The sequence below is a fragment of the Chlorocebus sabaeus genome, chromosome 21 (genome assembly GCF_047675955.1).
Source record: "Chlorocebus sabaeus isolate Y175 chromosome 21, mChlSab1.0.hap1, whole genome shotgun sequence".
Lineage (NCBI taxonomy): Eukaryota > Metazoa > Chordata > Mammalia > Primates > Cercopithecidae > Chlorocebus > Chlorocebus sabaeus.
This window is the reverse complement of record NC_132924.1, coordinates 31355739-31370390: the sequence shown is the minus strand read 5'-3', so window position 1 is coordinate 31370390 and position 14652 is coordinate 31355739. Positions and strand designations below refer to the sequence as shown.

At 49.3% G+C, this 14652-nt stretch overlaps 1 protein-coding gene across 11 annotated transcripts in view; it reads right to left on the bottom strand.

Annotated features, from left to right (window-relative positions):
* Nucleotides 1–14652, bottom strand: part of NOD1 (nucleotide binding oligomerization domain containing 1) — a 51199-nt gene that overhangs the window by 18765 nt on the left and 17782 nt on the right. For 4 of the 11 annotated variants that reach the window (XM_073009003.1, XM_073009005.1, XM_073008999.1 and 1 more), the window contains 8 exons: nucleotides 12973–13120; nucleotides 12696–12889; nucleotides 12238–12326; nucleotides 9778–10099; nucleotides 8184–8358; nucleotides 4236–6060; nucleotides 1330–1413; nucleotides 3–86 (listed from right to left, as the gene is read on the bottom strand). In XM_073009003.1, coding sequence (XP_072865104.1) covers nucleotides 3–86; nucleotides 1330–1413; nucleotides 4236–6060; nucleotides 8184–8358; nucleotides 9778–9978 — 2369 coding nt within the window. In that variant the 5' untranslated portion in view covers nucleotides 9979–10099; nucleotides 12238–12326; nucleotides 12696–12889; nucleotides 12973–13120. Of the gene's footprint in view, nucleotides 1–2; nucleotides 185–1329; nucleotides 1414–4235; nucleotides 6061–8183; nucleotides 8359–9777; nucleotides 10100–12237; nucleotides 12327–12695; nucleotides 12890–12972; nucleotides 13121–14652 lie in introns of those variants that run through there. The other 7 variants (XM_073009006.1, XM_073009001.1, XM_073009004.1 and 4 more) reach the window with 6 other exon arrangements.

The following is a 14652-nucleotide window of genomic DNA, read 5'->3' as shown; positions in this document are numbered from 1 at the left end:
ACTTAAGGTGTGTGAGGCCTTTGCATTCATCCAGGATTTTGGTGACGTACCTGGCTCCGACATCGGTGATCTGGTTGTTGTATAAACTTCAAGAGAAAGCACAGCCATGAGACTTTCTGGCTCCTGATGTCATTTTAATAGCCCCTATTTTTTGAAGCACGTGCTGTCTACTGATTTCCAAAGTCTGGGTTGAAAGGGGAACACACAGGCACCAGAGTTCAGGGCTCTGAGGTCTCACAGCCCAGGTTCAATCCAGCTCCACTACTTTCCCCAGCTTTATGGCCTGAGACAAGTCACCTCACCTCTCTGTGCCCCAGTTTCTCCATCTGTAATACAGGGGTAATGATGATAGCCCCCTTGCAGGGTGGTTCTGAGGATCTTAGGACATAACGCAAAGCCCTGGTGCATGAGTGTGCAGTGACTGGCAGGTGGTGGGTATTTACAACTAAGATTACATTCAGCAACTTGAGAAGAAAAGATGCTGAATATTGAAACTTCTTGATGTCTACCTTTCAGCCATCTCACCACTCAATGCCAATTCAATAATACAGCAGATGGAAGTTGAAAGGCAGCTAAGCTCAGGCTTCCAGGGTTCCACAGCCACACAGAGCCCTGGAGCCGAGTGTGGCCTGGGGTCGTTTGCATCCATGTCCTCATTCACATTGAAGGCCACTGAGGCCCCAAGAAACTGAACAACTGCTCCAGCTTGCAGAGCCACCAGTGGTGTGGGGCTGGCCCGCAATCCCTTGTCTCAGGCTCCAAAACCTCAAAGGCTCTGAACGCCCAGAGTTTCTCACAATTCTTTTGGCAACTGATGTGGAGCTATTTATAGTCTTTCTTACCACACTTGGTTTGACTGTTTCATCCATTCTGCGAGAGAAATATGAGTGTTTGAAAATGGGGCACTGCCGTAGACCCATGTGGCCACATCAGGCCGCAGCATGCACTCAGAATCCCTTTCGGGTCTTGCCCCAAAGGCTCTGGATGAGGGATTCTGGACCCAAAATAGTCCAGACTAATATGTAAACAGGATTCTAACATTTATTCAACATATCCCCTTATATTCTCTTTGCATCCCCCAATAACAAGTTGTAAACCTTCTTGCCTATACTGGGATCCCAATTTTATAGGTTAGGAGGCTGAGGCTCAGCAAGACTTCATGACTGGCCCAGCCACAAAGAGAACCCAGGACTCTCAACTCCTGGGCCAGCGCCCTCCCCAGCCCTGGGCCATCCATGCGGATCATCCAGAGACCCACAGGAATGTGAATTCCCTGCAGCTCTGTATTATTACTAGGTAGTTAGCCCAGTGTTCTGGAGAAAGACATACCCCAAATATGTCACAATTTTGTATTTGGTCAGCTCTTCGCTTAGCACCTTTACCCCACCGTCAGTGATCTGGTTTACACTGAGTCTGAAACAAACAGCAAAAAAATTACAAGTCAGGGTAGGCACTCATTATGAAGGATCATTAATCTTACAAAGATCCAGAAACCTTCAGGCCCTGGAGTTTTCCCCAGTATAGACGGCCCTGGAGAATGACTGCAGTAACCAGCCAAATAGCCCCTTACAAAGCCTGGCCAATGTGGGGCCACCAGACCCGTCCTGCACCAGCCCATAGGTGAGGCTGCAGCACAGCCCCTGGCTCCTCACATGACCATGAGGGACACAGGGAGGACACGTGAGGCCAGCCACCTCTGACATCCACCCTTTGCGTGTGGCCTATGTGTTAGCCAGACCCTGTACCTGGTTCTCATGTGGTGGAGGGCATGGGTTTGGAAACATCAGGGGCTGCTTTTAGTGGTTGTGACTGGAGGAGGGAGTGCCCTGTCATCTTGTGGGCAGGGCCAGTGATGTGAGGTGTCCTGCAAAATGCTGGACAGGTCTCACAAGAACTGTTGCACCCAAAATGCCAACAGCCTCCCCCCATCCAGAAACACATGGGCTAACCCTGACTTGTCTCTGGAAAAGGCTATGGGTCCTTTTGTCTAAGGAGACTGTTCATGTCATTCTGTAAAGTGTCGGACAGCAAATATTTTAGGCTCTGTGGGCCCTGTGGTCTCTGTCACAACTACTCAACTGTGTAGTGTGAAGCAGCCAGTAAGTAAATAAATGGGTATGGCTGTGTTCCAACAAACCTTTACTTACAAACACAAGCCATGGTCCCAGTTAGACCCACAAGCTGACCTTGATAACAAGTAAAATGCTGAACAATTAAAAGCTTGATTTTTAGGCCACATCAAAATGATCAAGTCAGACACTCTGGACCCTTCCCCTCAGAATCCCCAGCTTGGGCTGGGAAATAGTGTGCATGTACACGGCATGGCCAGCCCAAGATGGCACAGGCTACTGGACATTCCCAATATCTATACTTTCTTAGGAATAGATTCCCCCATCTTTTAGCTGGGCCCATCTGATTAAGTTCTGAAATACTATTGCCCATACTATTAAGTTCTGAAATCGAAGCAGCAGTATAATTAGTAATAGCCAAGAGGTGTTCTTAAAACTTTGAGGCATGCCCTCAATCTTTGCCCTTCCTTCTTACTGAGAGCCAGAGTGTCGACTAGATGGCTGGAGTCTGAGCAGCCCTCTTGGACCAAGATGTGAAAGCCAGGTAGTGAGGATGGCAGAGCAGCAAGGCAGAAGAGAGCCTGGGCTCCGGAGGGTCATGGAGATTCCATAGCAGTCCTGAACTACCTACCTCTAGACTTTTACATGAGAGAAATAAGTTTGTAAGTCACCAAGATTTGGGGTTTTCTCTCTCAGCTAAAATTAATCCTAACTGACGCAGCCAGAGAGCTGAGTGTGCTTCCCGTGGTTACTCACACCCTCTGCTTTCCTACAAGCTGCTTTTTCTCTCACTGGTGTGAAGGAAAGCTTCACCTGGGGACAGTAGGAAGGGCAGGGCTACCACACTAGTGTAGAGTTTCCCATTTAAAAGATGGACAGAGGGGCCGGGCGCGGCGGCTCACGCCTGTAACCATAGCACTTTGGGAGGCCGAGGCGGGCGGATCACCCAAGGTCAGGATTTCGAGACCAGCCTGGCCAACAAGGGGAAACCCATCCTACTAAAAATACAAAAACCTTAGCCGGACATGGTGGCGTGTGCCTGTAATCCCAGCTACTCGCGAGGCTGAGGCGAGAGAATCGCTTGAACCCGGGAGGTGAAGGTTTCAGTGAGCTGAGATTGCACCACCGTACTCCAGCCTGGGCAACAGAGCAGGACTCCATCTGGGGCGGGGGCAAAAAACAAGATGGACAGAGGGTAGCACTGAGTGTGAGACTGCCTAGGGCTACAGAGGGAGAGTCACTGGCTGAGAGTACAGAGAACAGACTGCAGGTTTTCTAATTCCCAGGCTAGGGCAGCCTTCGGCCCCCTGCACCCCATGTCCCCATGCAATTTACACTCTGACACTGGTGTGACAGGCACTGGGAGTCAGTTCTAAATGCCTACTGCTCTTCAGAAATGCATGAGTCAAGTAATGGCGAATTTAACCCCCTGTAGAAATTTACAAGGTTTATTTTACACAGGAAATGCTAATAGAAGAAAACAGACTGGCCTCTGTTTCCCCTAAACTATGGAACAGGAAAACAACCACGAGTTAGCATTTTAGCTGAGATCTCTAGCAGTGCGAAGGGCTGCTGACTTTGATCACAGAAAGTCACCAATGCCAACTGGCACAAGGTCTGCTTTCTTTGCAATAATAAAAGCTCCCATATTCCAGAAACGTTTTGAGGGCTATCTCGGAGCCTTACATTAATCTTAAAAGGAAGGTTCTTTATGCATTCTGGCACTACCATGTCTGAGCTGTGTGACCTAAAGCAAGCTATTAACTTCTCTGTGCCTCCACTTCCTCATCTGCCAAAATAGAGACAGTAACAGTACCTAAGTTATAGGGTTGTAAAGAGCACTCCATTGGTGATATTTGTAATGCACTTCACCCATTCTCAATTAACATTGGTTCTTGTGGCCATAATTGACAGGATTGTGAGCATTTTCTTTTTCCAGATGAGGGCACGGAGGCTCTGAGAGTTAAGCACTTTCTTCAAGGGCACCCAGCTGTGGCTGATCCAGGTCCACCTGCCCCGAAGCTTTGCACCTTGCCCTCCGCCCCGCTGAGAGAGAAAAGGTCTGGACATTCCAAGGCCCCTGGTCGTGAGTCCTACAGGATCCTGGTGCCCCCTGAACCTGTCCCGCCAGGCCCACCTGCTGCTCCCCTTGCCTGGCGGCCTCACCTGATAACGGTGAGGCGGCTGAAGCAGGGCCGCAGCTCCCGCACGCCGTAGTCGTTGAGATTGTTGTTGTCCAGGTCTAGGGCCAGCCGCTTGGGGAAGTGATGCAGGACGAAGGACAGGGCGCTGCAGTCAGCCGAGCAAGCATTGCAGTAGGTCAGCTTGAGGTAGTTGGCGCAGATGCCCCTGGCCGCCAGCTGCCCCACCTTCTGGCTCTGCGTCTCATAGATGCAGCGCAGCATCCAGATGAACGTGGGCATGGCCTGCACCTGGTTGAAGCTTTCGACCTGAACTCGGGGCAGGCTCTTCAGATAGCCCCGCAGGCTGGAAAACAGGTGTGCCCACAGGGCTTTGCGCTTCCTCCTCAGGGCTGCCGCGGGCACCAGGTGCCGCAAGAGCTTCTGTTTGGCTTTGGACAACAGCCCACACAGGAAGAGGTTGGTGAACTGGAAGTGATCCTTGTTCTTGAAGAGGTCTTCCCGTGATGGACCGATGCCCCGCAGGCACTGGAACGGGAGGAAGGGAGGATAGCAGGATGCGGCCGCTGCCCCCCCAGGGGGCATCCACTCCTGGAAGAACCTGAGCAGCTCCCGAGTGCCCACCTTGTCGTCCAGCACAAGGAAAAAGGCTGTAAAGAAGGCCTGGAGGGTGAGATGGAAAAACTCATAGGACTGCTGGTCGCCCCCGGGGCCCAGCTCCGGCAAAGCCCGCAGGAAGCCCAGCTGCATGTCTCCCTCCTGCAGCCCGGAGGCCTGCACCTCCTCCTGGGTGAAGACAAAGAGGCTCCTCTCCATGCCCCGGTGGGCCACCTGCCCCAGCGAGCACAGAGTGTCCCGGCCGGCGCGGAGGGTCTCCACCGGGCTGCGTGTGTTCCGCTGCACCAGGCTGCTGGGCTGCATCCTGTTCAGGTGGACCTCAGTGACCAGCAGGAAGACGTCCGTCAGGGTCATCATGCAGTTGGGCAGCTGTGGTGAGCCTTCGAAGGCGGCACGGAAGTGCTGGAAGCACCGGAAGATGATCCAGCAGAAGAGGGGTACAGAGCACAGGCTGCAGAGGTTGGGGTTGGCCTCCAGCTGGCTCAGCAGGTGGTCCTGCAGAGCCCGCTCGGGGAACATCTTCCTGGCATAGGCACGCAGGTGGCTGGGGGAGAAGCCCCGGAGAAGCACCTTCTTCCGCAGGAACTGGCGCGGGACCTCGATGCCTGTGCGGGCCGTGAGCAGCTTGCTAGCCCCCTTGAGCAGCTTCCCGCTGAGCAGGTTGGCCAGCAGGACGAGGGGGTGGGCAGGCTCCCAGGGGCAGGAGCTGTCAGGCACGCGGCTCAGGTCCAAGTCCGAGTGCAGCTCGTCCAGGCCGTCAAAGGTGAAGAGGGCCACATGGGGGAAGCGCAGCAGAAAGGCGAACACCTCCTCAGGGTCCTGCTCCGGGTAGCAGTAGTGCTTGAAGAGCAAGTCCTGCAGACACAGCCTGTCACTTTCCCTGAAGCAGCTGAACATGCGGCAGCGAAAGTGAAAGAAGAATTTGACCCCTGCGTCTAGCCGGCCCGTGGCCCAGAGGCTCTGCAGCCGCTGCAGCAGCATGGACTTGCCCACCCCAGCATCGCCCAAGATGAAGATGGTCTCGCCCTGCTCATTGAGGATGCCGGTGGTGTGGTCCAGGAGGCAGGCCAGGCTGTCCAGGCTGCCCAGGCTCTCATTGCTGAAGCCGACCAGCTCCATGATGGTGTCCATGTAGATCTCCTCCAGCAGCAGCTCCTCCTTTTGGGCATAGCACAGCATGAACTTGGAGTCACGGCCCAGGTGGTGTCGCAGCTGCTGGGTGTACCTGCTCACTGGAGGGCACGGCAGCAGAGTGAGAAGGAGAGAGGCAGAAACAGCATCAAACAGGGAGGTCTCAAAGAGGAGAGGCGAGTGCATAAACAAAATTCACAACCTGGACCCTGAGGCCAGCGCAGCCACTCCTCAGATGCAGACCTGGGGAGCGTCACAGAGCCAGCATTCCTGACCCTGAGGTCCCTGGGCTTCCATCCCTCTGCTTGACCTCAGATTTAGCCAGAGAGAAGGTGACAGACTTCGACTGGGATCAGTGTCTGAGATAGGCCACCCTTATTCCTCTGCATGGTGTCATCATTGAACTGCAGTTAAACGCTGAAGCCCCTCGCACTTGAGGGCCAGGTCAGATGGCCATGCTGGCCCTCCTCCACCAACACCGCTTTTTTGTTGTTAGAGATAGGGTCCTGCTCTGTCACTCAGGCTAGGGTGCAGTGGCCCAATCATAGCTTACTGCAGTCTCAAACTCCCAGGCTCAAGCAATCCTCCCACCTCAGCCTCCCAAGTAGCCGGGACCACAGGCATATGCCACCACGCCCAACTAATTTTTGTGTTTTTTGTAGAGATGGGGTCTCGCCATGTTGCCCAGCCTGGTCACAAACTCCTGGGCTCAAGCGATCTGCCCGCCTCGGCCACCCAAAGTGTTAGGGAGTGTTATATATTCGTCAATAATTTTTAGTAAGTTTACAAAGTTGTGCAAACCTCACCACAGTCCAGTTCTAGATCATCACCATTTTCCCAGTTTTCTGGAGCCTATTTGCAGCCAATCCCTGGGCCGTAGGCGACTACTGATATGCTTTGTCTATAGATTTACCTTTTCTGGACCTTTCATATAAACAGAATCATACAATATGTAGTCTTTTGTGTGAGGCTGCTTGTAGAGTGAATTACACTTTAAAAGCTAATAAAGTAGCTGGCTAACAGAACCAACAGAGAAGTCTTTCAAAAGAATGATTCCTCATGGGAACATTTTCCTTTTTTTTTTTTTTTTTTTTTTTTTTTCATGGGGGAAGGAAACAAGGGAAAGCAGGAAGGAGCAGACAAGAGTCAGAAGCTGGCAGTGGCTGGCAGGCACCTGCAGGGGCCGTGGAAGCCGGAGCCTAGCCCTGACACTCGGCCGGCTGGCCTTGTTTCCCCTAAGCACACACCTGTCTTGTGCTTCTGTTTCCAATGACATACTGGATTCTTTAAAAGGCAGGATTTGGGTCCTTGGTGCTGGTATGTTACCAACAGCTGTCTCAAAGTGGAGAGTTCAAAAGCAGAGAAAGAAGACTCCTGCCCCAGAGCAGATCCTGGCCCCAATGATATCTTCTCATGTGCCTTGGACTGGCCGCTGTGCTGACTGCCATTTGCAAGGGCACATTTGTGAGATTGCTGACTGGCGGTCTCTTCCAGCAGACTTGAAGCTCCCTGAGGGCAGGAACCCTATCTGTGTTTGCTCACCACTGTCTCCCTGACATTCAGCACAGGGTAGGGTCTTGGCATGTAATGGGTACAGCAAAAAATACTTATTGAACGAATCAATTAACTAATGGGGTCTCCCATGGTGCTTTGGAAATAAGGACTGGCACCCAAGGGTGACAGAATACCTTGCTTAGAATCAAAACTGGCAAGGCTTTTTAATTTTTTTCTTTCCTTTTTCAGAGACAGGGTCTCACTCTGTCACCCAGGCTGAAGTGTAGGGGCACAATCACAGCTCGCTGCAGCCTCAGACTCCTGGGCTCAAGCAGTCCTCTTGCCTCAGCCACCTGAGTAGCTGGAACTACAGGTGTGTGCTACCATGTCCAGCTAAAGATTTTTTTTAAAGAAAAAAAATACAACCTTGAATTTGTGCAACCATTAAAATGTCTACATATGTCAGAATAGGAAGAATGCAAGCGGTTAGAACAGAGGCCATTCCCACACTTCCACAGGCCCTTCTATAAACCAGCCCATCGAGGTGTGGGCAGTTCAATAGCAGCCACCTGGGCTGCACTTGGGTGACAGGGTTCCGCTGTTCCTTTCTAAAATCAAAGTAGCACCTGGGCCTGCTTCCTGAGGTGGCACTCAGGGCTGCCCAGCCATTACCAAACCCCAGGGCCCTGCTTGCACTGGTGCCTGCGGTCTCGCTGGGGCTGACTCCTACCTGGGTCAGTGTTGACCACGACTTTGCTCTGAACGAGCAGGGAAGGGGAGAAGCCGATCTCCAGCAGCCAAGGCCTGAGGTCCACGTAAGCATCTGCAAGTTGCTGGAGCAAGTAGAGGAAGAACTCGGATACCTCTTCGCCCTTGCTCTGTACCAGGTCCAGAATTTTGCGGACCTGGAGGCGACACAAGCATGAGGGCATGGGGCGGCATGAGAGGTATCTTCCTACCATAAGGACCCTCAGGCAGGCTCAGGGCAGGGCTCTGAGTTCTTACTACAGCCGGTAGCTATGCCATCCCCCCAGCTGCTGTGACAGTCAACATGTTGGAGCCCTAAAATCTGAAAAATGACCTCCTGAGCAAGAAATAAAACCACCCAGCTCAAAGGAACCAGGAGGCTTCCACGAGCCGAAAAACAAAAAGGATAGACAAGTAGCTATGGAATTCTCTCTCTTCCTCCTTTTCCCTCTTTTTTTTTTTTTTTTTTTTTTTTTTGAGACAGAGTCTCGCTCTGTTACCCAGGCTGGAGTGCAATGGCACAATCTTGGTTCACTGCAACCTCCACCTCCTAGGTTCAAGGGATTCTCCTGACTCAGCCTCCCAAGTGGCTGGGATTACAGGCACCTGCCACCACACCCGCTAATTTTTGTATTTTTATTAGAGACGGGGTTTCACCATGTTGGCCAGGCTAGTCTCAAACTCCTGACCTCAGGTGATCCATCTGCCTCGGCCTCCCAAAGTGCTGGGATTACAGGCGTGAGCCATGGGGCCCAGCTTTCTCCTTGTCCCTCTTAACCTGACACAACTGCCGTGCAGGAATGAGAGTGGAGGGGGAGAGCTACCCCTTGGTCATAATGAGGTGGGCACCCGGCCACATAGCAGGAGGGTGACAGGCCATATGTTAAAAACGGCTTTTTTTTTCTTGTTAAAAATGCAGCAAAATAAATCAAGAGAAGATAACAAAGCACACGAGTGTGCTACTGCTTCCCCCAGAAACAGTCCTGGTCTCTTCTGAATCCCAGCGGGGTCATGTCATAAACGGGTTGTGTCATTCCTCTAACCAAGAAGGAATTTGTGGTCTCTATTTTATTTTTCAGGAGATAACGTAAAACTTCAGTGAAAGTAAGGGCTGTTAAGGCGCCCCACAGTGGAGCGGGGAAGATCCTTCGCTGTGGACCCACCATGGGATGTCATCATTCCTGAACCTGAGGCAGTCCCCCTCCGAGTCTCACCCAGCAGTGAGCACCCTCCAGTCTTCAGAGGCACTGAACGAACATCGCTGCTGCAGATGCTTTTATGCTTATGTTCTTTTTCCCTCCTAATTTAAAGAGGATCCAAAAATGAAGTGTCTGGGAACCAATACACACAGCAATGAGAACTGAGATGTCAGGGTTTGCTCCAGACACAAACACAGGAGTGAAAGACCTGATTGTGCAACCTGCTAACCCAGGCATTTGTGTGCTATTAGTACCCCAAAGTGCAGCCCTGCCCCCTGGACTAAACTCCCACGCTCTTCACTCAGATCAGCAGGGAGAGGCCTCTTCCAGCTCCCGGGGTCCACACAATGCCCATGCCCGTCCCTGTCCCCGGGGCACCTTGTCAGGCTGGGTGGGGCAGGCACACACAATCTCGGCGTCTTCGGTGGAGAAGTAGTCATTCTTCAGTAAGTTGTCCACCAGACACTGAGTGTTGCGGATGCGAGTGACCAGAAGTTCCCGGTTGCTTTTCAGTAATTGAATGTGGGGGTGAGACTCTGATGGGATTATTTCCATCTCACTGTGGCCCTGCTCTTCCATAGTTAAAGTAGCAAGTGGCTACTTTTCCGAAATTCATCTTCAGCTGTGTGTGTCCTCCCAGCAGTAGGGCAATCAGGATTCAGGCCCTGCCCTCCAGGGCCCCTGCTACTCTGTGCATCCCCTGAAGAGACCAATGACATCATCAGCAAAGCAAAAGCTACAGAAAGAGCCCACCCCACCTCCCACTGGTCCTGGGTTTCTCTACCTAGAGCAGGAAGGAGCCATGCTTAAGACCTTTATCTGGCCAGGCAAGTTGGCTCATGACTGTAATCCCAGTGCTTTGGGAGGCTGAGATGGGCAGATAGCTTGAAGTAAGGCCAGTAATTTGAGACGAGCCTGTGCAACATAGTGAGACCCCCATCTCTCAAAAAATAAAAAAAATTAGCCAGGCATGGTGGCGCACACCTGTAGTCCTAGCTATTGGGGAGGCTAAGGCAGGAGGATCACATGAGCACAGGAGTTCAAGGCTGCAGTGAGCTGTTATCACAGCACTGCACTCAAGCCTGGGTTACAGAGCAAGGTCCTGTCTGCAACAAAACTTTTATCTTAGATGCATTAAAGAAAAAAAAAATCATAATTTAATTGTTTGCGCTTGAGGGTTACATCACTAGAGTAGGTGACCAGAGATAGCTAACCCTTTTTTATTTTTAAATCAAAACTTCTTCATTCTTACTATAAAGCAAAAGTGTGCTTCGACCTTAGACTGAGATAGAGATGGAAAGGTGTATTATTTTACATAATAAGGCTAACAGGGCTTGGAGGTTTCTGCATTCCCCAAGCAGGGAACAGGCCCAGAACTGGGAAAGAAGGGCCTGTGGGGTTTGGTGGGAGACAGGGTCTCAGCACAAAATAGCCTAAGGAGAGAGACAACAGCATGAAGTCTCCTGTGGTAGCCAGAGCCAAGGAACCGGTGGACAGTGATGTCTCAGTCACTGTTGCCCATTTTGGTTTGTGCTATAACCTCTTCCCCCGTGTCCTTGACCTTCAGCAAAGTCTATTATACACAAGCACCCTGGGGAAGGAGGGAGAAGCAATGGCCCCATGTGGCATGAAGCGGGACAGAGGGAGGGCAGAGGTGCAGGAGGAAGAGGGAGAGCCAGCACGGAGTTCCCGGGATTAGATTCCCAAGAGAGGCATCTCTCTGGAAACCCTTGAAAACAAGTGCTGAGTTTCTTGTCTGGGTAGGAACAGGGACCCAAGCTATTTTATTTGGGCATTAAAAAACACTTGGGTTTATCTGAGTTATCCCAAAATTGAACTCACTACCTTCCTTGTAACAATAACAGCAAATAATAATAATAATTTTTTTTTTAAATCCCATAGAAGACCCTTCAGCCTCTTCTTGTCCAGGCATACTTGCATGTGTAAAATGATCTTGGAAACGGAAAGGCCTGGAATTGGCCACTTTGTCGTTTGTCTAGGCAGGAAAACCCATGCATTTCAGAGAAAGAGTTTAAAAAAAAAGTTTTTTTGTAGTTCAAAAAAAAAGTTCATAGATCTTTTAACACTATCAACATCATTAATATGTTTCACAAGCCACATCCGTTAACATTCAGGTCCAGTGGTTTTCAATTTTTTTTCCACCAAGGGCACATGAGTCTCCTGCTCTTTGACACGCTTCCATGTTTTCTTTTTTTAACCTATCAAATGCCAGACCCCATGCAATAGCTTTCTTTTTAGAACCCAAATGATAGAGCAGGAAAGAGTACAATTTAAAATTATCAGCAACAGAAGGGCAAGAGATCCTCACCAAAAAAATTTAAAGGGATGAAAATATTGGTTATTGTTCCAATAAAAGTTATTAAATGCTAATCCAGCCTTTTCTCCTTTTTCTTTTTTTCTTTTTCTTTTTTTTTTTTTTTTTGGCAGAGTCCCACTGTGTGGCCCAGGCTGGAGTGCAGTGGCACAATCTTGGCTCACTGCAACATCTGCCTCCCGAGCTCAAGCAATTACCCTGCATCAGCCACCCGAATAGCTAGAACTACAGGTGTGTGTCACCACACCCAGCTAATTTTTGTATTTTTAGTAGAGACAGGGTTTCACCATGTTGGCCAAGCTGGTCTTGAACTCCTGACCTCAAGTGATCTGCCTGCCTCGGCCACCCAAATTGTTTGGATTACAGGCGTGAGCCACCACGCCCGGCTATTTTCCATGGCAGTCAATTCTATGACCCACTTTAGGATCCTTAGCTTTAAAGAATTGGCTCATTTAAAGCATACCAGTTGACAATATTAAATTTAAATGAGCAGTTAATAATACCTTTTTAAGTTCCTGGCATCATTCTCTGAAGTTAGAATATTTTAAAACAACATTCTTTAAATCTTCAATTTCCAATTTCTTTCTGGAATCTGCAAAATCGAACAAAGACTTAAAAAAATTATTGTGGCACATGGTGAATGAATGAATAAAATTGGCAAGAGAATAATTTTAAAATCTAGTATTCCCAGATATCAGACTACTCTCTGTACCTTCTTCTTTTAGGACAGTGTTTTCTAAACGTTCAACATCCCCACCATAGTCACTTTTTGGTTGTTCTTGCCATAATTGAGACACACCCATACTTTATTTGCTTAACTTTTTGTTTTCAATTGAGTTTTGAAAATGCTAATAATTTTAAAGGAATGTTATGTCACCATTAGAAACAGGAAAAAAAAAATCCTTTGCAATGCATAGAAAGTAACACAAAAGTTAATTCATCAGAAATACAACAATATTACCGTATTCCAGCTAGTCCTGCTGCGGTTGGGGCCTGTTTTCTCTCGGAAGCATCTGAGAGATGTTAAAGACACAGTAGCACAGAATTGAGACTTTCTCTTTAAGATCATCACAAGGCTGAGGGAAAACTGGAAAGAAGTCGCTTCTCACTTCATGATTTAGCGTTTTTCAACGTCATGCTCCATTTTTTAGAAAGCTGGGAAGGGGTATTGCACAACTTCCTTCATCCCTCCTTTCCCGACCTTTGCCCGCCTCCCACGAGGGGCCCATTTTACTCACTGCTTCTGTCTCTTCCAAGCCTACGATTCCCATAAAAACAGCGACTTGTCTTCCCAGATGTTTTCTGTAATCGCCGCCATAGACAGGTATCTCCACCTCTTGCCATCAAAGGCAGAAACTGAAGGAAAGTCTCCTGACTTACAATCACCTAAATAAAGCAATATATTATATGACAGCCATCTGGCAAGGAGGCTGCTTTATCATTTCTAGAGCCCTGGCTTAAGATTTAATCAAGTGTGCAGAGTTAGCTCAATTCAGCAAGAACTTAACACGGTATGGATGTTGGAAAGGAAAGCAGAGAAACTGAACTCAGTCCTGGTAAACAGAATCTAAGGGTAGACCAAAACCATACCATGGGAGACTGGAGATCAATTTAAAGTTCATGGGCACTTATTACCAGAAACACCAAAGAGCCAGAGATCTGCTGGCCCTGGCAGGCAATCCTTTCCTTTCTTTACTTGGTAAAGGGGTGGTCCAGTTGATGAAGAGGGTCTGGTTCTCTCTTCCAGGCAAAAAGACCAAGGTTGGACCAGGACCAGGTATCTGGGAGCTGGGTCTGCTCTCCTCAGTGGGGCTTTCCCAGGCCAGTGGTACAGACCAATGGGGACTGAAGTTGGAGATCCTGGTAAGGCAGCTCCAGGGAATACACAAAGAAAAAAACCAAGCTAATGGAGGCAGCCAGAAAAAAGGACGCACTGCAGAACAAAAGATGGATCACCAATTGGAAAAATGAAACAGAGATCAGAGGAGGGTGAGTCCACCACCAAAAGCCATCTCCTAAGGCAAAGGCAGGTGGGGGTAGAGCCTGTGGGCGATGAGGGAGCCCTGAAGGGAGCTGGGGCTTGCACAGGCATCTCCTCCCAACTCCTCTTCTTTCTAGCTTTCTGCCCTCAGAGAGGGTTAGTTCCCAGGGTAAGGGAATCCCAGGGACAATTCACCACTCCAGGCTCCTCACAGAAACCAGTGCCCCAGTCCCATCCTGCAATGTGATCTTCCAAACTAAATAAAAGGTCTGCAGAGCCTCCAGGAGAAGATTCAGGGAAGCTGCTCTGGTGAAAAGGAAGCAGGGATTGCAGGATGGCGGATCTTCAAAGGGAAAAAGAAGACCACAGAGCAGTTCTGATGAATTGAAATATGACACAGCTTCCCAGTAATTTAAAACTTTCTAGTAGCCACATTAATAAAAGTAAAAATGGACAGGTGATATATCAATTTCAATGATATATTTTAATTCTAATACACTCAAAATATTTCAGTATATCATCCATACAAAATTTATGTCATCCATACAAAATTTATGTCATCCATACAAAATTTATGTATTTATTATTATTGTTATTATTTTAATATGAAGTCTCACTCACTCTGTTGCCCAGGCTGGAGTGCAGTGGTGTGATCTCAGCTCACTGCAACCTCCACCTCCCGGGTTCAAGCAATTCTCCTGCCTCAGCCTCCCAAGTAGCTGGGATTACAGGTACACACCCCCACACCTGGCTAATTTTTGTATTTTTAGTAGAGACAGGGTTTCATCATATTGCCCAGGCTGGTCTTGAACTCCTGGCCTCAAGTGATCCTCCCACCTCGGCCTCCCAAAGTGCTGAAATTACAGGTGAGAGCCGCTGCACCCAGCCCATCAACACAAAATTTATTAATGAGATAGTTTACATTCTTTTTCTTCAT